We start from the raw sequence: 25,741 nt of genomic DNA, 5'->3' as shown, positions 1-25,741 counted from the left end.
TCATGTGGTATACATGGGTTCATGGGTTATGTAATATATTGAAAAAGTTATTTCTAATTGGCTGCTGTAGAAATAAAAGTATAGAAAGAGAAGCATAATCGGAGCCTCTGGTCCTGACACAGAATAAAAGTACACAGAACCAAAGTAAGGGCGGTAGCACTATTCAAATAAGTACAGGTGAGCAGTACGCCATGGTAGAAAGCATGTTTCAAACACACAGCGATAAACAAAACAAAAAAACCTGCCCTACATCTATTTCCCATTCTTTCTTCGGTTCGGCATAAATCAGTGTACACCTAACATGGCCACGCGTATTCCTTTCGACAGCGTTCTACTCTTTACGTATTCCAGAAAGGGCAGCACGCAAATCTCGCGAGATGACGCACGAGACTGAATATATAGACGCTGCGCGTCTCTTTCCCCTCCCTTAAGATCACCCTGCTCGCGTGTTGCTTGTTCTCTGGTTTGAGGCGAGTTACATCACGTCCACCACGGAATTAAACAAGATGGAGGACAGCATGGACCTCGAAAGCATGACGTCCGTCCGCCCGCAGAATTTTCTTTTTGGTAATTTCTATTTTTTTAAATGTCTTCCTCAAGACCCCGTCCCTACGTCGTGATCTGATACTCGCGTCCGCTCACCCCGTCACTCGTTAGCTGTTTCTTCTATCTTCTCGACTTGAATAATATTTTAATTACGCGACTTTGCAGTTATGTGGCACGTTCCTTTTTGTTCTATTGCTAAGATACGCAAAGGGATACTTCTGCCTAATTTAGTGCATTAAGTAACTGGGTTGATCTGAGGTGTTTCTATTTTCATCCACACTTAAACCTGAAATGGCCTCTAGGTATGAGAAGGTTTCAAGGGTTCCTTAGTAAATATGCAGTCAGAAAGTTGTTTGGCGTTAAATGAGGGGGAATTATTGTCAGATTGTTTAAAAGGGTTAGCCCGGTGGCACGGGTTGTTTTCGAATGCGTAGAACCACGTGTGGGCCGATAACCACGTGGCGAGAAAGTTCACGGCATGTATCCCGTCCTGGGTCATCTTGAAGCGCCCATTCTCTACGGACTCCACCCCTCAAAACATTTTATGTGTGCTGACTAAGTAGGTTTTTATCAATAACCAGGCTGGTGATTGTGATGATTACTGTGCCTTTTTTATGCTTATGGGTCTCTGGTCTATGCCTTCACAGCCGGTCCAATCTCGTGGCTAAGTTGTGTTCTTACTCTTCTCGTTTTAGTTGGAAGTGTGTTAATTATCATTCCTGGGATGCAACAGACCTGAGACGACTTTGTCAGGCACCAAAAGGCACACTTTTCTGTGCTTTAGTCTTGGACTATTTTTGCCGGTGTTTAACTGCTACAAGAGGATTATGCATCGTGGGAGCATGATCTGCAGATATGCGTGCGGCACTGATGTTTTATTCTGATGTACAGCCCACATTGTCATTACTACTTCCGTTATAAAAGGCATTGGAGTCTCTGAATCATTCTCGCGTCTTTCACAATTGATCTGCATTTTGACTAACTCAATAGTGTTCTTTGAACTGCAACATATTGCCTAGCTTTGGCGTTCAAAAATAATGTAGAGGACCCTTACAAACTGACATTATCATAGTGGTTGGTAGAAAACTAGACCCCGATAACCCACTATTGGTGGGTGATGTACTGGGGATGGCAGACAGTACCACTCTTGGCATGGTGGGGGTACGTGGATAAACATAGGTTTGAGGGCTTTTACACCTATTATACATTAACATATACTGCTGGTAGACACAACTAAAACCGGTGCTTTCATTGAAGTACAAGACTGCAGTTGAAAGGATGGTTGAACTATTTTGTGTATTTGTAAAGTGCAATCATTCACATGCGTTTTACTGTTGAGCAGATGTTATAACCCTGTGTAAGGAAATGCCTCCTTGGCATGATTGCCCCCTGACTTTTTGCCTTTGCTGATGCTATGTTTACAATTGAAAGTGTGCTGAGGCCTGCTAACCAGGCCCCAGCACCAGTGTTCTTTCCCTAACCTGTACTTTTGTATCCACAATTGGCAGACCCTGGCATCCAGATAAGTCCCTTGTAACTGGTACTTCTAGTACCAAGGGCCCTGGTGCCAAGGAAGGTCTCTAAGGGCTGCAGCATGTCTTATGCCACCCTGGAGACCTCTCACTCAGCACAGACACCCTGCTTGCCAGCTTGTGTGTGCTAGTGAAGACAAAACGAGTAAGTCGACATGGCACTCCCCTCAGGGTGCCATGCCAGCCTCTCACTGCCTATGCAGTATAGGTAAGACACCCCTCTAGCAGGCCTTACAGCCCTAAGGCAGGGTGCACTATACCATAGGTGAGGGTACCAGTGCATGAGCATGGTACCCCTACAGTGTCTAAACAAAACCTTAGACATTGTAAGTGCAGGGTAGCCATAAGAGTATATGGTCTGGGAGTTTGTCAAACACGAACTCCACAGCACCATAATGGCTACACTGAAAACTGTGAAGTTTGGTATCAAACTTCTCAGCACAATAAATGCACACTGATGCCAGTGTACATTTTATTGTAAAATACACCACAGAGGGCACCTTAGAGGTGCCCCCTGCAACTTAACCGACTATCTGTGTAGGCTGACTAGTTTTAGCAGCCTGCCACAAACCGAGACATGTTGCTGGCCCCATGGGGAGAGTGCCTTTGTCACTCTGAGGCCAGTAACAAAGCCTGCACTGGGTGGAGATGCTAACACCTCTCCCAGGCAGGAATTGTCACACCTGGCGGTGAGCCTCAAAGGCTCACCTCCTTTGTGCCAACCCAGCAGGACACTCCAGCTAGTGGAGTTGCCCGCCCCCTCCGGCCAGGCCCCACTTTTGGCGGCAAGGCCGGAGAAAATAATGAGAATAACAAGGAGGAGTCACTGGCCAGTCAGGACAGCCCCTAAGGTGTCCTGAGCTGAGGTGACTCTAACTTTTAGAAATCCTCCATCTTGCAGATGGAGGATTCCCCCAATAGGGTTAGGATTGTGACCCCCTCCCCTTGGGAGGAGGCACAAAGAGGGTGTACCCACCCTCAGGGCTAGTAGCCATTGGCTACTAACCCCCCAGACCTAAACACGCCCTTAAATCTAGTATTTAAGGGCTACCCTGAACCCTAGAAAATTAGATTCCTGCAACTACAAGAAGAAGGACTGCCCAGCTGAAAACCCCTGCAGCGGAAGACCAGAAGACGACAACTGCCTTGGCTCCAGAAACTCACCGGCCTGTCTCCTGCCTTCCAAAGATCCTGCTCCAGCGACGCCTTCCAAAGGGACCAGCGACCTCGACATCCTCTGAGGACTGCCCCTGCTTCGAAAAGACAAGAAACTCCCGAGGACAGCGGACCTGCTCCAAGAAAAGCTGCAACTTTGTTTCCAGCAGCTTTAAAGACCCCTGCAAGCTCCCCGCAAGAAGCGTGAGACTTGCAACACTGCACCCGGCGACCCCGACTCGGCTGGTGGAGATCCGACACCTCAGGAGGGATCCCAGGACTACTCTGATACTGTGAGTACCAAAACCTGTCCCCCCTGAGCCCCCACAGCGCCGCCTGCAGAGGGAATCCCGAGGCTTCCCCTGACCGCGACTCTTTGAATCCTAAGTCCCGACACCTGGGAGAGACCCTGCACCCGCAGCCCCCAGGACCTGAAGGACCGGACTTTCACTGGAGGAGTGACCCCCAGGAGTCCCTCTCCCTTGACCAAGTGGAGGTTTCCCCGAGGAACCCCCCCCTTGCCTGCCTGCAGCGCTGAAGAGATCCCTAGATCTCCCATTGACTTCCATTACAAACCCGACGCTTGTTTCTACACTGCACCCGGCCGCCCCCGCGCTGCTGAGGGTGAAATTTCTGTGTGGGCTTGTGTCCCCCCCCGGTGCCCTACAAAACCCCCCTGGTCTGCCCTCCGAAGACGCGGGTACTTACCTGCAAGCAGACCGGAACCGGGGCACCCCCTTCTCTCCATTCTAGCCTATGTGTTTTGGGCACCACTTTGAACTCTGCACCTGACCGGCCCTGAGCTGCTGGTGTGGTGACTTTGGGGTTGCTCTGAACCCCCAACGGTGGGCTACCTTGGACCAAGAACTAAGCCCTGTAAGTGTCTTACTTACCTGGTTAACCTAACAAATACTTACCTCCCCTAGGAACTGTGAAAATTGCACTAAGTGTCCACTTTTAAAACAGCTATTTGTGAATAACTTGAAAAGTATACATGCAATTTTGATGATTTGAAGTTCCTAAAGTACTTACCTGCAATACCTTTCGAATGAGATATTACATGTAGAATTTGAACCTGTGGTTCTTAAAATAAACTAAGAAAAGATATTTTTCTATATAAAAACCTATTGGCTGGATTTGTCTCTGAGTGTGTGTACCTCATTTATTGTCTATGTGTATGTACAACAAATGCTTAACACTACTCCTTGGATAAGCCTACTGCTCGACCACACTACCACAAAATAGAGCATTAGTATTATCTCTTTTTACCACTATTTTACCTCTAAGGGGAACCCTTGGACTCTGTGCATGCTATTCCTTACTTTGAAATAGCACATACAGAGCCAACTTCCTACATTGGTGGATCAGCGGTGGGGTACAAGACTTTGCATTTGCTGGACTACTCAGCCAATACCTGATCACACGACAAATTCCAAAATTGTCATTAGAAATTGATTTTTGCAATTTGAAAAGTTTTCTAAATTCTTAAAAGACCTGCTAGGGCCTTGTGTTAGATCCTGTTTAGCATTTCTTTTAGAGTTTAAAAGTTTGTAAAAGTTTGAATTAGATTCTAGAACCAGTTGTAGATTCTTAAAAAGTATTCCAACTTTTAGAAGCAAAATGTCTAGCACAGATGTGAATGTGGTGGAACTCGACACCACACCTTACCTCCATCTACAGATGAGAGAGCTAAGGTCACTCTGTAAACTAAAGAAAATAGCAATGGGCCCCAAACCTACCAAAGTACAGCTCCAGGAGCTTTTGGCAGAGTTTGAAAAGGCCAACCCCTCTGAGGATGGCAACTCAGAGGATGAAGATAGTGACTTGGAGGGAAATTCCCCCCCTCCAGTCCTACTTAGGGAGAGCAGGGCTTCTCAAGCCCTGACTCCACAAATAATAGTCAGAGATGCTGGTTCCCTCACAGGAGGGACCAACAACTCTGAAATCACTGAGGATAACTCCAGTGAAGAGGACATCCAGTTAGCCAGGATGGCCAAAAGATTGGCTTTGGAAAGACAGATCCTAGCCATAGAGAGGGAAAGACAAGAGATGGGCCTAGGACCCATCAATGGTGGCAGCAACATAAATAGGGTCAGAGATTCTCCTGACATGTTGAAAATCCCCAAAGGGATTGTAACTAAATATGAAGATGGTGATGACATCACCAAATGGTTCACAGCTTTTGAGAGGGCTTGTGTAACCAGAAAAGTGAACAGATCTCACTGGGGTGCTCTCCTTTGGGAAATGTTCACAGGAAAGTGTAGGGATAGACTCCTCACACTCTCTGGACCAGATGCAGAATCTTATGACCTCATGAAGGGTACCCTGATTGAGGGCTTTGGATTCTCCACTGAGGAGTACAGGATTAGGTTCAGGGGGGCTCAAAAATCCTCGAGCCAGACCTGGGTTGACTTTGTTGACTACTCAGTGAAAACACTAGATGGTTGGATTCAAGGCAGTGGTGTAAGTAATTATGATGGGCTGTACAATTTATTTGTGAAAGAACACCTGTTAAGTAATTGTTTCAATGATAAACTGCATCAGCATCTGGTAGACCTAGGACCAATTTCTCCCCAAGAATTGGGAAAGAAGGCGGACCATTGGGTCAAGACAAGGGTGTCCAAGACTTCAACAGGGGGTGACCAAAAGAAAGGGGTCACAAAGACTCCCCAGCAGAAGGGTGATGAGACAACCAAAACTAAAAATAGTAAAGAGTCTTCTACAGGCCCCCAAAAACCTGCACAGGAGGGTGGGCCCAGAGCCTCTTCACAAAACAATGGGTACAAGGGTAAAAACTTTGATCCCAAAAAGGCCTGGTGTCATAGCTGTAAACAGCATGGACACCAAACTGGAGACAAGGCCTGTCCCAAGAAAGGTTCCACTCCAAACTCCCATCCAGGTAACACTGGTATGGCTAGTCTCCAAGTGGGATCAACAGTGTGCCCAGAGCAAATCAGGGTCCACACTGAAGCTACTCTAGTTTCTGAGGGTGGGGTGGATTTAGCCACACTAGCTGTCTGGCCGCCTAACATGCAAAAATACAGACAGCAACTCTTAATTAATGGGACTAGAATAGAGGGCCTGAGGGATACAGGTGCCAGTGTCACCATGGTGACAGAGAAACTGGTTTCCCCTGGCCAATACCTGACTGGAAAAACTTACACAGTCACCAACGCTGACAATCAGAGAAAAGTACATCCCATGGCAATGGTTACTTTAGAATGGGGAGGGGTCAATGGCCTGAAACAGGTGGTGGTCTCCTCAAATATCCCAGTGGACTGTCTGCTTGGAAATGACCTGGAGTCCTCAGCATGGGCTGAGGTAGAGCTAAAAACCCATGCAGCAATGCTGGGTATCCCTGAACTGGTGTGTGTGAAAACAAGAGCACAGTGCAAGGCACAGGGTGAAAAAGTAGAGCTGGAGTCTGGAAAAATGGCCCAGCCTACCAAGAGAACCGGAAAGTCAGTTGGGAAACCAACTGCAACACAGCAAAAGAAAGGGAACCTCTCTTCTCAGGAAGAAGGTCTGCCCTCTGAGGGAACTGAGCCTTTGGAGCTTGAACCTTATCAGGTTGAGCTCTTAGGCCCAGGGGGACCCTCAAGGGAAGAGCTGTGTAAGGGACAAGAAACCTGTCCCTCTCTTGAAGGCCTTAGGCAGCAAGCTGCTGAAGAGTCCAAAGGCAAGAAAAATGGAACACATAGGGTCTATTGGGAAGATGGGCTCCTGTACACTGAGGCCAGAGACCCCAAACCTGGTGCCACTAGGAGAGTGGTAGTGCCTCAGCTGTTCAGAGAGTTCATCCTAACATTGGCCCATGACATTCCCCTTGCTGGACATTTGGGACAAACCAAGACGTGGGAGAGGTTAGTCAACCACTTCTACTGGCCCAATATGTCCAACATGGTTAAGGAGTTTTGCCTCTCCTGCCCCACCTGTCAAGCCAGTGGTAAGACAGGTGGGCATCCAAAGGCCCCCCTCATTCCACTTCCAGTGGTGGGGGTGCCCTTTGAAAGAGTGGGTGTGGACATAGTTGGTCCACTGGAACCTCCCACAGCCTCAGGAAATATGTATATCCTGGTAGTAGTGGATCATGCTACCAGGTATCCTGAAGCTATTCCCCTTAGGTCGACTACTGCCCCTGCAGTAGCCAAGGCCCTCATTGGTATCTTTACCAGAGTGGGTTTCCCTAAGGAGGTGGTGTCTGACAGAGGTACCAACTTCATGTCAGCATACCTAAAGCACATGTGGAATGAGTGTGGAGTGACTTATAAATTCACTACACCTTACCATCCACAAACTAATGGCTTAGTTGAGAGATTCAACAAGACATTAAAAGGCATGATCATGGGGCTCCCAGAAAAACTCAAAAGGAGATGGGATGTCCTCCTGCCATGTCTGCTTTTCGCTTACAGGGAGGTACCACAGAAGGGAGTAGGGTTCTCACCCTTTGAACTTCTGTTTGGTCATCCTGTAAGGGGACCACTTGCCCTTGTTAAAGAAGGCTGGGAGAGACCTCTCCATGAGCCTAAACAGGACATAGTGGACTATGTACTTGGCCTTCGCTCTAGAATGGCAGAGTACATGGAAAAGGCAACCAAAAACCTTGAGGCCAGCCAACAGCTCCAGAAGTTTTGGTATGACCAAAAGGCTGCACTGGTTGAGTTCCAACCAGGGCAGAAAGTCTGGGTTCTGGAGCCTGTGGCTCCCAGGGCACTCCAGGACAAATGGAGTGGCCCTTACCCAGTGCTAGAAAGGAAGAGTCAGGTCACCTACCTGGTGGACCTGGGCACCAGCAGGAGCCCCAAGAGGGTGATCCATGTGAACCGCCTTAAGCTCTTCCATGACAGGGCTGATGTGAATCTGTTGATGGTAACAGATGAGGATCAGGAGGCAGAGAGTGAACCTCTCCCTGATCTTCTGTCATCAGACCCAAAAGATGGCACAGTAGATGGAGTGATCTACTCAGACACCCTCTCTGGCCAACAGCAAGCTGATTGTAGGAGAGTCCTACAACAGTTTCCTGAACTCTTCTCCTTAACCCCTGGTCAGACACACCTGTGTACCCATGATGTGGACACAGGAGACAGCATGCCTGTCAAAAACAAAATCTTTAGACAGTCTGACCATGTTAAGGAAAGCATCAAGGTGGAAGTCCACAAGATGCTGGAATTGGGAGTGATTGAGCGCTCTGACAGCCCCTGGGCTAGCCCAGTGGTCTTGGTCCCCAAACCTCACACCAAAGATGGAAAGAAAGAGATGAGGTTTTGTGTGGACTACAGAGGGCTCAATTCTGTCACCAAGACAGATGCTCATCCAATTCCAAGAGCTGATGAGCTCATAGACAAATTAGGTGCTGCCAAATTCCTAAGTACCTTTGACTTGACAGCAGGGTACTGGCAAATAAAAATGGCACCTGGAGCAAAAGAGAAAACAGCATTCTCCACACCTGATGGGCATTATCAGTTTACTGTTATGCCCTTTGGTTTAAAGAATGCCCCTGCCACCTTCCAAAGGTTGGTGAATCAAGTCCTTGCTGGCTTGGAGTCCTTTAGCACAGCTTATCTTGATGATATTGCTGTCTTTAGCTCCACCTGGCAGGATCACCTGGTCCACCTGAGGAAGGTTTTGAAGGCTCTGCAATCTGCAGGCCTCTCTATCAAGGCATCCAAATGCCAGATAGGGCAGGGAACTGTGGTTTACTTGGGACACCTTGTAGGTGGAGGCCAAGTTCAGCCACTCCAACCCAAGATCCAGACTATTCTGGACTGGGTAGCTCCAAAAACCCAGACTCAAGTCAGGGCATTCCTTGGCTTGACTGGGTATTACAGGAGGTTTGTGAAGGGATATGGATCCATTGTGACAGCCCTCACTGAACTCACCTCCAAGAAAATGCCCAAGAAAGTAAACTGGACTGTGGAATGCCAACAGGCCTTTGACACCCTGAAACAGGCAATGTGCTCAGCACCAGTTCTCAAAGCTCCAGATTATTCTAGGCAGTTCATTGTGCAGACTGATGCCTCTGAACATGGGATAGGGGCAGTTTTGTCCCAAACAAATGATGATGGCCTTGACCAGCCTGTTGCTTTCATTAGCAGGAGGTTACTCCCCAGGGAGCAGCGTTGGAGTGCCATTGAGAGGGAGGCCTTTGCTGTGGTTTGGTCCCTGAAGAAGCTGAGACCATACCTCTTTGGGACTCACTTCCTAGTTCAAACTGACCACAGACCTCTCAAATGGCTGATGCAAATGAAAGGTGAAAATCCTAAACTGTTGAGGTGGTCCATCTCCCTACAGGGAATGGACTTTATAGTGGAACACAGACCTGGGACTGCCCATGCCAATGCAGATGGCCTTTCCAGGTTCTTCCACTTAGAAAATGAAGACTCTCTTGGGAAAGGTTAGTCTCATCCTCTTTCGTTTGGGGGGGGGTTGTGTAAGGAAATGCCTCCTTGGCATGATTGCCCCCTGACTTTTTGCCTTTGCTGATGCTATGTTTACAATTGAAAGTGTGCTGAGGCCTGCTAACCAGGCCCCAGCACCAGTGTTCTTTCCCTAACCTGTACTTTTGTATCCACAATTGGCAGACCCTGGCATCCAGATAAGTCCCTTGTAACTGGTACTTCTAGTACCAAGGGCCCTGGTGCCAAGGAAGGTCTCTAAGGGCTGCAGCATGTCTTATGCCACCCTGGAGACCTCTCACTCAGCACAGACACCCTGCTTGCCAGCTTGTGTGTGCTAGTGAAGACAAAACGAGTAAGTCGACATGGCACTCCCCTCAGGGTGCCATGCCAGCCTCTCACTGCCTATGCAGTATAGGTAAGACACCCCTCTAGCAGGCCTTACAGCCCTAAGGCAGGGTGCACTATACCATAGGTGAGGGTACCAGTGCATGAGCATGGTACCCCTACAGTGTCTAAACAAAACCTTAGACATTGTAAGTGCAGGGTAGCCATAAGAGTATATGGTCTGGGAGTTTGTCAAACACGAACTCCACAGCACCATAATGGCTACACTGAAAACTGTGAAGTTTGGTATCAAACTTCTCAGCACAATAAATGCACACTGATGCCAGTGTACATTTTATTGTAAAATACACCACAGAGGGCACCTTAGAGGTGCCCCCTGCAACTTAACCGACTATCTGTGTAGGCTGACTAGTTTTAGCAGCCTGCCACAAACCGAGACATGTTGCTGGCCCCATGGGGAGAGTGCCTTTGTCACTCTGAGGCCAGTAACAAAGCCTGCACTGGGTGGAGATGCTAACACCTCTCCCAGGCAGGAATTGTCACACCTGGCGGTGAGCCTCAAAGGCTCACCTCCTTTGTGCCAACCCAGCAGGACACTCCAGCTAGTGGAGTTGCCCGCCCCCTCCGGCCAGGCCCCACTTTTGGCGGCAAGGCCGGAGAAAATAATGAGAATAACAAGGAGGAGTCACTGGCCAGTCAGGACAGCCCCTAAGGTGTCCTGAGCTGAGGTGACTCTAACTTTTAGAAATCCTCCATCTTGCAGATGGAGGATTCCCCCAATAGGGTTAGGATTGTGACCCCCTCCCCTTGGGAGGAGGCACAAAGAGGGTGTACCCACCCTCAGGGCTAGTAGCCATTGGCTACTAACCCCCCAGACCTAAACACGCCCTTAAATCTAGTATTTAAGGGCTACCCTGAACCCTAGAAAATTAGATTCCTGCAACTACAAGAAGAAGGACTGCCCAGCTGAAAACCCCTGCAGCGGAAGACCAGAAGACGACAACTGCCTTGGCTCCAGAAACTCACCGGCCTGTCTCCTGCCTTCCAAAGATCCTGCTCCAGCGACGCCTTCCAAAGGGACCAGCGACCTCGACATCCTCTGAGGACTGCCCCTGCTTCGAAAAGACAAGAAACTCCCGAGGACAGCGGACCTGCTCCAAGAAAAGCTGCAACTTTGTTTCCAGCAGCTTTAAAGACCCCTGCAAGCTCCCCGCAAGAAGCGTGAGACTTGCAACACTGCACCCGGCGACCCCGACTCGGCTGGTGGAGATCCGACACCTCAGGAGGGATCCCAGGACTACTCTGATACTGTGAGTACCAAAACCTGTCCCCCCTGAGCCCCCACAGCGCCGCCTGCAGAGGGAATCCCGAGGCTTCCCCTGACCGCGACTCTTTGAATCCTAAGTCCCGACACCTGGGAGAGACCCTGCACCCGCAGCCCCCAGGACCTGAAGGACCGGACTTTCACTGGAGGAGTGACCCCCAGGAGTCCCTCTCCCTTGACCAAGTGGAGGTTTCCCCGAGGAACCCCCCCCTTGCCTGCCTGCAGCGCTGAAGAGATCCCTAGATCTCCCATTGACTTCCATTACAAACCCGACGCTTGTTTCTACACTGCACCCGGCCGCCCCCGCGCTGCTGAGGGTGAAATTTCTGTGTGGGCTTGTGTCCCCCCCCGGTGCCCTACAAAACCCCCCTGGTCTGCCCTCCGAAGACGCGGGTACTTACCTGCAAGCAGACCGGAACCGGGGCACCCCCTTCTCTCCATTCTAGCCTATGTGTTTTGGGCACCACTTTGAACTCTGCACCTGACCGGCCCTGAGCTGCTGGTGTGGTGACTTTGGGGTTGCTCTGAACCCCCAACGGTGGGCTACCTTGGACCAAGAACTAAGCCCTGTAAGTGTCTTACTTACCTGGTTAACCTAACAAATACTTACCTCCCCTAGGAACTGTGAAAATTGCACTAAGTGTCCACTTTTAAAACAGCTATTTGTGAATAACTTGAAAAGTATACATGCAATTTTGATGATTTGAAGTTCCTAAAGTACTTACCTGCAATACCTTTCGAATGAGATATTACATGTAGAATTTGAACCTGTGGTTCTTAAAATAAACTAAGAAAAGATATTTTTCTATATAAAAACCTATTGGCTGGATTTGTCTCTGAGTGTGTGTACCTCATTTATTGTCTATGTGTATGTACAACAAATGCTTAACACTACTCCTTGGATAAGCCTACTGCTCGACCACACTACCACAAAATAGAGCATTAGTATTATCTCTTTTTACCACTATTTTACCTCTAAGGGGAACCCTTGGACTCTGTGCATGCTATTCCTTACTTTGAAATAGCACATACAGAGCCAACTTCCTACACCCTGCCCAGGGAAGTTTGGCTAATTGAAAAGCTAGGACTTTGGCTTGTGGAATTCAAGGAGAGGCTGAGGCTCATATGTTAAATTAGATAATGCATCTTAATTTGAGTCATGAGTGTTGTTCTCATCTGGTTTGGTGCAGTGGGTGTGTGCGAGTAGGTGTCAGGCAATGTTGGTTGGCTGGTGGAAGGAGATGAGTGCTCAGGTAGTTAAGGCCTAAATTGTGAAGTGGGTTTGAATGTGTTAGGAGTTCCAGTATGATTTTTTTGTGTGTACTGGGATGCCAGTGGAGCTTCTTGGGATGTGAGTTTGAGCAAGAGTCTGGCTGCTGAGGTCTTGGTGGCTTGTCGTTTTCTGGTAAGTTGTTTGTTGATCCCTGCATAGAGTGCATTTCTGTAGTCCAGTTTGCTTGTGACTGTCTTGTGACAGTTTCTAGTGTCTGGAAGTCATTTGAAGTGGTTCTTTAGCATCGTTGCATCACCTTTAGAGGATGCAGGCAAGATGGATTATTAATTGCATTGATGTGTGCAGCAATGCCCAGTTTGCAGATGCCAGACTGGTGTAGAAGAATGGTGACTGGGCAGTTGATTAGTTTATGGCCTTGGTTGGGTGTGATAAGGATGTTGGTCTCTAGTTGTAGAAGGTGGCTGGATCTGCTTATGGTTTTTTAAGCAGTGGTGAGTCGCCCGATTGTGGAATGAGTTAGTGGTGCTGAGGATTGGTGTTAGTGCTTCACTGATGGTAGGTGTCCTTTGCTGGCATGGGTCAGGTGGGGCTCCCAAGTGGATGGTCTTCATTGTAGCTGTGGTTTCACTGGACATTCGGGTCAAGATCCGTTCTGTGGCGATGATTGGAAGTTGAGTTGGCTGTGGCGATTGAGGGTTGGCGTTGCCTTTTACAGAGGCAGTTTTGTGTGCAAATTCAGTACGTCAAAGTTCTTGCTGCTGATTGTGCCAGCATCGGTGTGAACTGCAAGAGCTGTTTGGTATTGCATATCTGCTGTGGTAGCATGTTAAGGTGGGTTTGAATGTCTGGTGTCTTGGCTTGTTCCAAAACAGTATAACTGGTTAATTTGTCCCACTGTATTGGGAAAAAAATCACATTTAAGGCCAACCACAAAGGAGCGTGGGTGCGCTACAGGAACCAAGCTAGGCCTGCTAGATAAACTATCTTAAATCTGCGAAACATTACAAGATCCCATGTTGAGGGTACTTTGCTCAGTGGTGGTGCTGGTGGCCTGCGATGCAATATACTGCATTTGAGATTTTTGTTTGTGCTGTGGTGGTTCTGTGGAGCTGCGATGTCAGGTTCTGCATTGAGGGTGCATCAAGCAGCAGCAGTTCTGAGGAACTGTGAGGTCCATGTACAGAATTCCAGATGGTTGAAGTCTTGCCTGTCCCTGAGGCTCTGTTCAGGAGGCTAACAGTCCTACTGTATTTAAGTATGTTACGTTGGCCTGAATTATGGTCATAATTGTAATAAGGAGATTATGAAAACATACAATTATCATATAACCTTTGTCAGAAATACACTTTTTGCATTAGACTGTAGTGCTCAATATAATAATTTGTAAGAAACATGGTCATGTAACCATATTGTTAGCCCTAGTGTGGACAGAGTTTTGAAGGTGTTCCTATTGTCTTAGGGCCACCAGCGGCGGAGTCATGAGCAGGAATGTTTTGTGAAAGTAATGCACTGCAAGGCATTATGGTTGAAGTTTTTGTGCTGCGCATATAGTATGTAGACTGCAATGGTCCGAACAGCCCTTATACACAACCACAATAAATAGCATTCGGAAAAAGCATCGTCATGCAACCATACAATCAGCCCTTAGAGAGCATAACCACAAAAAAGAATGAAAGAAAATAGTGTAACCATACATTTATCCCTTAAAGGGCATAGTGCATTACACATCTTCAAGGCTAGCAGGACTATTGCAATGATATTGCAAATAAGGCCTATAAAACATAACTTCTCCCAGCCCTAAAACAAAGGTTCCAGCCATGAGAAAGTTTGAAAAGATAATGAATAGTGGTAGTGGTTATTTCGAGTCCCTACTAACAATAGTGTTGATCAGAATTAGTGGAGGTGGTTTCAGGCTAATACCAGGAGAAAGCAGGTCTGGACTCTGTTCACATTGCATAGTATATGGCCACAGTATAGTAAATGGTTGTAGATATTAAGGCTGATTTGTGAAGGGATGTGAGATGTCATGTTTGTATGACAGAATTCAACGAAGAAGGAGCTGGTCTGTCTCCTGTGTCACTTAATTTCTACTTTTGCAGCTATAGAAACTGTACATCATACAGCAGGCTTGTCAGAACTCCCTTATCTACTGTTACTTACTTATGTTGGGTTTGCAGGTTGTGAACTCAAAGCAGACAAGAAGGAATACTCTTTCAAAGGAGATGATGATGAAAATGAGCACCAGTTATCTTTGCGAACAGTAAGTATGTGGATCTATTCTTTCCTTTTTCAGAATTTGCTGCTTGGAAGTTAAATGTAGCATTGATCTCTGGCTTCGTTAACAGGTCAGTTTAGGTGCTGGGGCAAAGGATGAATTAAACATAGTTGAGGCTGAAGGTATGAGCTACGAAGGAAAGCCCATCAAGGTCATTCTGGCATCTTTGAAACCTTCTGTGCAGCCTACGGTAAGTCTTACACTTTTTTGGGTAGAGGGTTGCATAAAGGTCAGGGGGGTCGGCACGTCATGCAAATTTTCTGTTGGCCTTGGTATGGGGAGTCATATCTGCAGTTCACAACAGGCAGGCTAGTAATGAGTAAAATATTATTTGTTAAATAAGCACCAGATTACTGCGGAGGAGTAACTCATAATCACCGGACGTTAGCTTTCTTAAAATTGTTAGTTTTACAGTTTCCTCTAAATTGTAACTCACCGATTGTCTTCTGAGTAGTTTATTTTTTTATTAGAGCGTTGCATCATTGACTGGGCTATAGATCTATAGGTGAGAAATTGTAAATCAAGACTGCCTACTTGTCTTACTCGTGCTGTTCATTTGCTTACTTTACATAGGATGTCTAAAAAAAAAAAATGGCTGTGGAATTTAGAAGATGGCCAGATTAACGGGGCCTTTTTTTATTTTAGGTTTCCCTGGGTGGCTTTGAGATTACGCCACCAGTAACTTTGAGATTAAAATCTGGTTCTGGTCCCATATACATCAGTGGCCAACATCTTGTAGGTAAGAATCGCTAAATGTTTTGGAAGTCATACCTTTATGGAGTTTCCTATGCCTCTTCTGCTGTCTGAACATTGGTAGTACAATTTAACAGGAGGTGTGTCGATATATATCGAACTGTAATCGTTGCTTAAGTACTATTAAAGTACATTTTCATCCGTTTCTGCAAATACTCCTTATTGTCCAATTTGCTAAAGGCCCCAAACAGTTTCTACTTTGCATGCTTGGCTGTTATCTGACCACCTTTGACAATCAACTTTGAATAGTCACTTGCACCTTGTCTTGCTGCTGCCATGTTGCAATAAGCACACTTGCAGTTGTTTGGTTACCTTTTGGCCTTTATTTCATTTAAACTGTTGCATTGCACCAAAATGCAAACAGATTTCATTTTGAAGTACTGTTCGAGTGGCACGGTTTCTCAGTGAAGAATCTTTATGGAACTAGCAAAGGAAATGTTCAGTAGTTCTATTTAGAGATCCTTGCTTTTGTTATTTTCTGTAGCTTTAGATGAAGATCTGGAGTCTGAGGAAGAGGATGAAGAGGACGCTAAAGTTACTGGGAAGAGAGCAGCTGCACAACTACCATCAAAACTTCCACAGGTAATTTTCCTGAACATAACATACTCTACCTGCATTATCCTGATTTGTCAAGTTCAGTTGACTGTCCCCCGGGGTGATGCCCTCACATACAACCTAGTTTGAGAAGCATTTCTTGAAAGTATTTTGCACTTTACTGTCCAACTGCTTTTTCTATCCTTGTGTAAGCCAGTTGCTTTCACTGTGGTTGGCACAACATACGGAACTTTCTAGAATTCCTCTTGTTTAACCTTGATGACTGCTGTCCACACACCCTAACATCTTGTTTTTTTTTTCTAGAAAAAAGCGAAGATGTCCATTTCATCCGATGAAGCAGAGGAAGATGAGTATGTCCACCTACTATGATTGTAACTTAGATTGACTGCATGAGTCTGTGTTGCATAATCTGAAGTTGTCTGTTTTTGTGAGTGCGTGTAGTAAAGAGAAATGGAATTATGCAGCAGATGACTGGCATACCGCAGCACATTTTAGGGCACTCCCTTAACCTACATCTTTTGCTTCTGCCTCTACAGATGCAGCATGGGGGCAAAACTGCTCACTTCCCCATTGGCTTCTTTTACTGAGTGACAGTGACCACACTAAGCTTGCATTTTTTTTTTGTTCATGCCCACATCAGTTTTTCTCTTCAGTGACCAAGCTGGTGTAAAATGCGTTTTATTAGAATAACTTTCGTTTGTGGTTTAGGGTTTTATTCAGTCTTCTTTTTAACTTGCTGTCAAAGTTTTTTAGGTGACATAGGAGCTGGTTGCGGTGTGCTGCTTAGGGTTGTGATTTTAGTCTGTCACAAACCAAACTAGAAAACGCATGTATAATTAAAATTATGTTGGTCATATTTAGATGGTGGCATCTTTTCCCTATTTTTGTGCTCTGTGCCAGCAATAAAAGTAAACCTTGCACAGCCTAAAACTTCTAAGGTCCGTGCTTTGTCCCAGATATCACTATTTACAGTGAATGAGATTAGCTCGGTATTGATATTCACTGTGGGGTGAAGGAAAGATAGTGGGCTAAGATGTGGCCACGGACCTCTGGATGTTTCAACAGGCCAAAGATCGTTTTCTACATAGGCAATCAATTTTTGCCACTGCCTAATGGTGAAGGGAGATTTAAAAGGACAGGCCGTATTGATGTTGGGGACTCTACTGATTTCTCTAGGCTGAGATGTGTTGGAATGGCAGCTGCAAAGATGGTGCGGGTGGTGTTCGATGAGGTTTGGTGGCAATCAGACCCTATTTAGGAGGCTGCAGGACAGAGGCTACTGTGCCTCAACTGGAGTGGTTGAGGTTGCCTCTGGGGGTCTGTCAGGTGGCTCTGCAGATGATGCAAAGTGCATACTCCTGGTGATCCTCCTGTTATGTAGTGCTGTCTGAATGCAGATGGGGGTGCTTTGATGGCATGGCTAGATTCTAGGGCCATCGTGGATAGGTGTTAAGGTTCTGTCTCTAGACCTATCGGACATTGCTTAGCAGTGACTAATGGCGATATCTGTGGCACACAGTCTTTAACTTGGCAAGCTGCTGAGTAAAAATTCTCCACTGGTGGGGTTTAATGGTAAGACCACTAAAGTGATCTGTGGGTTATCCCTCAAAATGAGTTGAATAGTTGTGGTAGTGTATAGAAGCCTAAGCTTTCATTCTGATAGTAGTTAGACCTGACAGTCTTGGCCTGTGTGCAGTTTGACTGCCATGGCGACTTGGCATTTAAATTCTTGCCAAGCCTTAACCTCCCCTTATTACATGTATCACTCCTGTCCACTCTTCGGGAACGCAGCCCCGGGGTAGGTCTCCAGATAGTCTGGCGTATGGAAATATACAACACCAGTCTAGTTGCACGCCTTGTTCCATGAAGTCCTGTCCCTAATTTAGGATAGGCTCTTCTATATCACATCCCTGCAGTGATTCTGGAGCCAGGGCACTTCAAAGACTTCTTCAGAGACTTCTGGGCAGAAGTACCTAATCTCTGAACTCTGGTGGACCTGTGAAGAACTTTGCTAGGAAGGACTGCTGTGCTGCTGGAACTGCTTTTCTGCTGTGCTACCCTGCTGAGGAAGGACTGGACCCAATTCACTTTAACCCAGAGCGATTCCAAGGGTTTGCTGGCTTGCCTCCAGTTTTCTGCTGTTTCAGACATATACTTACAACACACCTGGTAGAGCTCCTGGACCAGTCTTCAGCAAGAGGTGCCTCTCCAGTCCTGGGCGTTTAAAAGTATTTTGGCTCCTGAAATCAAGCTGTTGGGCTCTTTGTGACTGCAAACAGGCCAGCTCGCACTGAAACTGCGCCACTCGCTCAAAGAATCCGCGCAAGCCATTGCAAGTTAAACTCTCTGGACAGCAAGCATTGCCAGTTGTGACTGCTGGGCTCCTGTCTGCCCAACAACCCTTCGTGCCCATATATCACGGACAGGGACTCTCTCCTAGTTCCCTGCTAATTTCTTCCCCTGAGCAGGACTATTGGCATGAAACTTGAAGGTAAAACTACAGCTGAACTTGTCTGGCAATGTATCAAACCAGTGCTCCAGCAGTGTGGTACCTGTGTGGTGTTTTCATTGTTATGCTGTTTGAAGTATTGCACAAACTCAATACAATACATTGCCTCAAGTTAAGCATGCCTTCTAGCAGAATGTCCGTGGCCTCACTGGTTACAATAGCTATTTTTTTTTTTTTTTTCAACCCTTGATTTCTCAGGTCTCAGCAGGAAGGGTCCATTATCTTAGTGGCAGGTAACTTCAGGCTGTTTTTGTCAACATGGGTATGGCAGCACTTTATTGCATAGTGTAAGCGTTCTGCGATGTCCTGAACCCAAATTATTACTTCATGACTTGTCCGCCTTTTCATTTCAACATGTAGCATATTAGGTGACTGCCAGTGCAGCAGGTGTAAAATAAAGATTGTGTTTTTCTGTTTAGTGACTTTGAAGATGAGGATGATGACGATGAAGAAGAGGATGAGGACGATGAAGACGAGGAAGAAGAGTCTCCAGTGAAAAAAGTATGTCATTTATATGTTGTGTTGACCTAGCTTCAGGAAGTTTCTGAGGAAGTGACCGGCCCATTAGTGCCATGCCAAACCCATTGCAAATGATTAGTTTCATTGTTTAGCTGTGGATATCCCACTGGTCCCTTTGGTGCCATACCATGAGCAAAATACAGTGTCCTTTTTCATCACAAAGCCCTGAAAATTCTCTGGTTATGCCATGGCTTGTATCTGGGTATGGGTTACTGGGTGGCTTTAATTTTGCCACCTTTCTTAAATCTATAGAGGCCCAGAAGTGGGTGAAGCGGTACTACCAGGGTTGGCAGTCCCAAAAACTTCTCACCCACACAATTTTGGGTTATATTTGCACATCTTTTGTGCGTTTTAACCAATTACCAGTGGGTTGATGCGTCTGCATGTAATTGGGAGCAATAAGTATCTTCAATGTATTACATTCTGAAAACTTGAGCCCTCATTATTACAAGCAGAGCTGATGGATCAATGCGCTCAAAATACAAGCTTTGCGTGAATGGCTTTCAAATAAAACTCTGCACTAATACTTAATAGTTGGCGACAGAGAATACTAGTGTCAAAGGCGCTTTTTTACTCGGTGGTGACAAAACTGAGAACTGGACGACTGACTTTTTTTTTTTAACCATTAGCATGTGCTGGAAGTGAGCTGCACACATTGACATTGCAGAGTCTGGAGACCCCCTCACCCCCCCCCCACCACGCTCTCCCAAACGCAGTGACGTGCTCGCTGTCTAAACTCCTGATTTAGTGCAACATTGCATGCAGGGTGGTCCTTGCAGAGTACCCACTTGAAGTTTTGCTAATGCCTTCAAATCTTTAGAAAGTGTGGCAGGTGGTTCAGATATTGGAGCACGTGCTGGTTTTGGGTTACATATTTTGTCACTGACTTATTCATAAACTAAAGACTAACTACTTCCTTCTCTAGGCTGTTCCAGTTTCCAAAGCACAGCAGTCGAGCCAGAATGGTAAAGTTTCAAAACCGTCCACACCAGCTTCCAAACAAAAGGTAGGTTCTGAAAAATTAATCTGAGATGAATAATTTTTAAATGCGTATCAGCAGATTTAAATCCTGAGGCTGTTGATGGGAGTAAGCAATAGTTCTATGAGTTAGTTTTCACGAGCTATTTAATCTTTAACTGCATAGAGGTTGGAAATTTACTCATGACAAGGGCAGGAGTAAAAGTTCCTTCAGTGGATGGAGGGAAAGTGAATTTGTAAATGCTCAGCAAATTTTCATGTGACTAAATCCACACATGCGTATTTGCTGGTGTTTAAAATAAAATGTACAAATTTCCTAAGAGTGCGTTTTCCTGGTATACTTCTGTATGTTATTGTGACTTCCGTTGGAACAGTTTACCCGCTTTTTTCATTACGATTTTTTTTAAAGCAATACTACAATGCATCAACAAATTTTACTGAATGATGCTTTAAACAAAATGGTACTTAAATTTCAGTTTAGCATAACTTTATTTTCCCCTGAACATTTTATTCCGAAATCAGTTAGACAATCTTTCAAGCTTCTGCAAATATTTGCATCAAAGCAGAGAGCATGCTGTGAGCATTACCCTGGAACCACTGCCAGTAGTGCAGTTGGACTTAATACATTACTTTAGTGCTCACCCTAATAGACTTTGCATTATTAAACCATTGATTTAAGTAGGAACACCATTAACGTATTTAGTCAAAAAATACCTTAACTGCACACAACGCCCTTTCCTGGGCAATATGTGGTCCAAGAACTAAAGGCAGAAGTTTTCCCTAATAAGAAAGTACTATTGCTACTCTAGGAATTGGACTCGCCATAGTCAAAAGTTGTTCAGACTGTGGTTTGCAGGGCTTAATGTGATTCATCAAAATGTGTGTACAAGTTCAGGGCAGCCCTAAAATCTACAAAGGCAAGCACCAGAGGATGCAGGTCCCTAGACATGTGTACCGTGAGCATTGCGTCATCAGCATATAAGTGACGGAGCCAGCATAACTTAGGTTTTTGGTACATCACGAGTGACTCCTTAAAAAGGATGTAATTCATTAATACATCAAATAAAGGTGGGGGCGGCTAGCACGCAACTTTGCCTCCGGTAAGGGAGAATGTCTCTCGCTGGATACCTCTGTGTAGATATGCTAAAGTGCACAAGGCTTCATCCAGCCAACGAGGGATGAGCACATGCCATAATCAAGTTGGGTCCATGAATGCCAAAGAAAGAAGTCTGTTTACTAATAGTTTATTCACCAAGAACCTGACACAGGCATTGCTCAACTGTCCCTGTTTCTACACATATACTGTCTGGGGTTCAGGACTAACTCCAACTTGAGTCCACTATTAGATCCTATTGTATTTAACCTTCCCAAGGATATTAACTGTGGTATCAATCCATGAGGTGGGTCCATAGCACCTGGATTGAGACAAGTCTCCTTAAATATTGGCCTATAATGAATGTTGGCCATGAAGCTGGTACTGAAGAATGTGCAATATTAAAAACATTAGTTAAAAATGAGGCTTAAATCCGTATTGTCTTAATAAAACAACTGGAACACCCTCAGGGCCTGGTGCCTTACTAACCTACACTTTGAGTTTATAGCATCCAGTACCTTACCCAGTGTAATTCGAATGCTTATCCGGTTATCACAAATCGTGCATCATAAAGAGGGCAAACATTTTTCCAAAATGGGCCTCCCAGGCCCTACTATAGATAGGGTTTAAGTGATTGAATGAACTAGTTGATTTATATGCATCGTGTCTGACAGTAGACCAAAAGATCTGCTATCTGTTAAAAAGGACACCTGCACTGAGTCCACTGCTGCACAGCCATTGCTCTGGCTTAGCGATCACATCTCCCTGTAGTGCTTCCAAAGGCGTGCCACCACTACAGTCTGGTTTTTAGACCCCAGAGCCCTCCGTAAGGCACGATTGGCCAGAGTATTCATTGTTGAACCACCTGGGAGTCTCCCAACTATGGGTCATAGGTTTCAGCAGAGCTCTCCTAATGGAACATACGCTGAGCTGGTAAACGCTGCCACCACCTGATGGTCGACATCCTCCCCCCACTAAGCACTTAACCACTAACCTAAAGGGTCTCCTTTAGCACCAAACTCAGAGCTGCTCTGGTTCCTGCATTTTCCACCGTTAAGTTATCCGTGGATGGCTGAAGATAGTTTGCCCCTCGGTCTACCCGGGGTTTCCTCCTTGGGTGTGTACTAATCCAATCTCAATACGATTGTGATCACCAAAGTTAGTAGGGACCACTATTCCAGACAGAAGTATCTCTTCCAAATTACCCGTAATTACGATATATTCCGTTCCGGAGGTGCTCCCTCTCCCTGGAGTGAGTACTGCAGTTGCTAGTACCCACTCATCACATTCACTAAACATCAGCTCCTTATAGAGGGTCAGTGTCTGCATAGAGTAGCCCCTCTGCAGACACTAGGGTAGAGTCACATTGAAGTCACTTGGCACACAAAGATAAACGTCCTCCCCTTTGAAAGTAATACTATGTCAGGAAGGTTATGTAATAAAACAGCTGTACATTTGGGGTATGGGATCTTGGAAAAAGCATTGTTTTAAAAATTGCCAAAGTACAAATTAAGCTGGCTCTAAGTAAATAGCTATGCTAACCCATACCGCTAACCCAGCAGAAGTCTGTCGGTGCCATAATCTCGTTTAGGCCTTGTGCACCAAAATGTTTATACTTGCCCAGCCAGTGAACAGATCTGTTTCGAAGCTGAACCCAAGACACTAGTTGATCTGCTCCTAGACTAGTATTAAAACCTGGGGACAAGCTGCTGGGGTTAGGCTCAATGTCCTTGTTGGGTAAGACATCTGCCCCATAGACCCCACTTACAGGTAAATGTGCATTTCCTGCCTGAGCACCAGTAGTGAAAACATCGAGATGGGCTGGTCCACTGTTATTACACAATCCCGATAGCATGGGTGCCTCCCTTCCTTCCCCCCCCACTCACAACTAGTCAAACAAGTCACAAGTAGCATCGTTGATCACTGGGGGCAGTTGCTGCCTCTGGGATGACTGACAGTAGATTAGGCCTGTGACGGGTGCCACCGTTGCTTCCAGCAGTTGGACTGTTAATTATACCAGATATAGAACTCCATGCAATCGTGGTAAATAAGTAAGGGTTTTAATTTGTCAGACTAGAGGAAAATCTCGTTCTTGTCGACTCGTGCACCTGTACTCCCAGAGTTTGTGATGTAATCCACGCCGAAAGCTCTAGGCAAATATTTCCACGAGGCTGCGGAGTTCTGACCTGTCAGTTTTTCCCTTTTTAGCAGCAGGAATTTGCCTGGCAATGTGTTGGGAAGATATTTGCTTGGGTTCCGGCACCTATTTCCAATTCCAAGGGACTGGAAGCACAACTATTTAGAATGACACAATCATACGACTTGAGCTGCCTTGCGCAATCCAAATGCCTTGGAAAGTCTTTGCTCATAAAAGTACAATGTAATTAGAAATCATCCCAACTGCTCTCCAGCATGCAGTAGTCCTCGTTGAGCACAGAACAATGGTAGTAACTGTTCCTGCAACTTTGCGCTTGCCCTTAGCTGCACCGCCAAGTGACTCCCCTGCTGTTACAGACTAACAGGTGTCACCTGCTGTCTGGTACCGAAGAGGGTTGACCCAGTCATGTCCAGCCATGAATGGGCAGAAGGGCCTGCTCTTGGCACAGGCGCGCGCCCGTGCGCACACCCTGCAGGTGCAGAGACCTACTTGTATGTACCTTCAACCAGGTATAGGGAGCCCCTCCTTGCTTCAACTCGGTCACAATATGGCGTGGTTCAGGGTGGGATATGCACATAAAGTGTAATTTAATGTTTTTGTGTTCTCGTTTTTTCTTCTCTAGTTTACTTTATTAGGTCCCTGGGTGGTAGTGCTGGATTAGGCTGAGCAAGCTGAAGAAACAAATGTTAAATCTGTTCTAGTCAGGCAGCCACATGACATTTTCATACAGTGAAAATATGTATGCTAGTCCTTTTTTGGTTTGGGTAGGAGTGGAGGATGAGTAAACAGATGTTGCCACGTGTTTGGATTTAGAATTGTTTCAGTTTCGCATTTCTAGTCTGGCGCTGCTTGAGCAGTTAGCGATAATGGGTGAATTTAAACGGTGAGAGCTAATCTTTGGACCCCTGCTCATGCAGTTCAGCCACTGGCTCCATCAATCCATATTGTTTGGTAGATGGTGAGAAGCAATTTGCCTTGCTTAAATATTAGTCTCTGCTGTTAAGCCATCATGCTTTGTAGTGGTTGTGGAATAAAGTAATATTTTGTATCGATTCTAAAAATGAAATTCAATTTCAGACGCCTGAGAAGAATACACCGGAAAAGAAACCCCAGACACCAAAAACTCCAAAGGCTCCTCTTAGTGTAGAAGAAATGAAAGCAAAAATGCTTGCAGGTGCAGAAAAGGTAATGTCTTGTACTGCGTAGTGTGACGTATCTTGTGCGCTACAGGACTCAATTCTTTTTTTTCAATACCTTGCTGCAGCCCTTAAGCAGGCTTAAGTTTAGCAGCCTACTCCACAAAGACAACATTCTGTAAATCAGTCTGTTCCTATGGCTCTCAAACATTAAAACTTCATCTACTTTTGCATCGTAATGTGGTTAGCGTCTTGCATGCATGTGCTTTAAACAATGTGCCTGCATATTAACTTGCAAATGAAACTTGGATTTTTATTACAAATAACGAAGTCATGTGTAATGTAAATTAATACGAGGAAACTGCAGGTTTGTGGAAGACTGACCTGTAGTGGACCTAAACTGGTTCCTGCAGGTCCAGGCAGTGACCTGGTTTAAATTTAAATGCAGTTTAGGTGTGCCTAGGATGATCAGAATTAAAAAGGCAAGCTATCAAGTGATTGAGCTTCACGGAAGTCTGATCTGCTTCCTAGGTCGAGATGATCTTCAGTTGCTGTGATTTGATCAAACGTTTCTCTTCTAGGGTATTGCGCTTCCAAAACTGGAAAGCAAGTTTCAAAACTTTGTGAAGAACTGCTACAGGACAGACGACCCTAAAGTAAGTTTAGTTCGTTGGATAGCACAATATGTTGCTCAGTTAATATTCAATAGCCATTTTGTGATATTGGAGGTTTAAAGTGAAATTGATGCATGTCCAATGTTTCGCTTCTTATCCCTTAAGGTAAGCGAATCATAACTGGTTGTTGCTGTGGCGTTTATTTTACCTGGATCTTTGCTGAGCGGTACCTCAAACAGAATATGAGCTTGATGCATATAACATTGATGATCTAGATGCACCTTTTCATTTACCAAGCCGCGAATTTGTTTTTCAGATAATCCAAGAGCTGTGGAAATGGAGACAGTCGCTGAAAGAAGGCAAATAACTTTTTAGCTAGTGCTTTTGTTTGTTTTGTCAGTCTTTTATATAAATGCTGAAGAACTCTTGCCATCGGATTATGTACGTCCAGTAACCTGTGCCAATAATGGCAAATTCCAGTTCTGCTTCTGAAGAAACGGTCCATCCCTTTGCACATTTTGAAATGTTATGGCTTGGTACAGTTAGTGGTCAGATTGGTCGTGTGACGAATGTGAAAGTTGAAATAAAACCATATTTTAATAAAAATGTGGATTCTT

At 45.7% G+C, this 25,741-nt stretch overlaps 1 protein-coding gene across 1 annotated transcript; it reads left to right on the top strand.

The window, feature by feature from the left end:
- The first annotated feature begins 409 nt into the window (after window positions 1-409).
- NPM1 (nucleophosmin 1) lies at window positions 410-25,741 on the top strand. The gene is made up of 11 exons (XM_069199331.1): window positions 410-567; window positions 14,712-14,794; window positions 14,880-14,999; window positions 15,455-15,548; window positions 16,047-16,144; window positions 16,421-16,467; window positions 19,046-19,127; window positions 20,071-20,151; window positions 24,452-24,559; window positions 25,092-25,166; window positions 25,441-25,741. The coding sequence occupies exons 1-11, from the start codon at window positions 507-509 to the stop codon at window positions 25,489-25,491; spliced, it is 900 nt and encodes a 299-aa protein (XP_069055432.1). The 5' UTR covers window positions 410-506; the 3' UTR covers window positions 25,492-25,741.

Source organism: Pleurodeles waltl, chromosome 7 (genome assembly GCF_031143425.1).
Source record: "Pleurodeles waltl isolate 20211129_DDA chromosome 7, aPleWal1.hap1.20221129, whole genome shotgun sequence".
Taxonomy (NCBI): Eukaryota; Metazoa; Chordata; class Amphibia; order Caudata; family Salamandridae; genus Pleurodeles; species Pleurodeles waltl.
Note: the sequence above shows the minus strand (reverse complement) of the source record. Positions and strands in the feature narration are given on the sequence as shown.

What these genes read in the sequence shown, in the direction of transcription:
- NPM1 (XM_069199331.1), top strand. Translation starts at nt 507, where the DNA reads ATGGAGGACAGCATGGACCTCGAAAGCATGACGTCCGTCCGCCCGCAG. An exon ending in CAGTGGCCAACATCTTGTAG is followed by an intron (nt 15,549 to 16,046) that starts GTAAGAATCGCT and finishes TATTTTCTGTAG; the next exon opens with CTTTAGATGAAGATCTGGAG. An exon ending in GATGAAGCAGAGGAAGATGA is followed by an intron (nt 16,468 to 19,045) that starts GTATGTCCACCT and finishes TTTTCTGTTTAG; the next exon opens with TGACTTTGAAGATGAGGATG.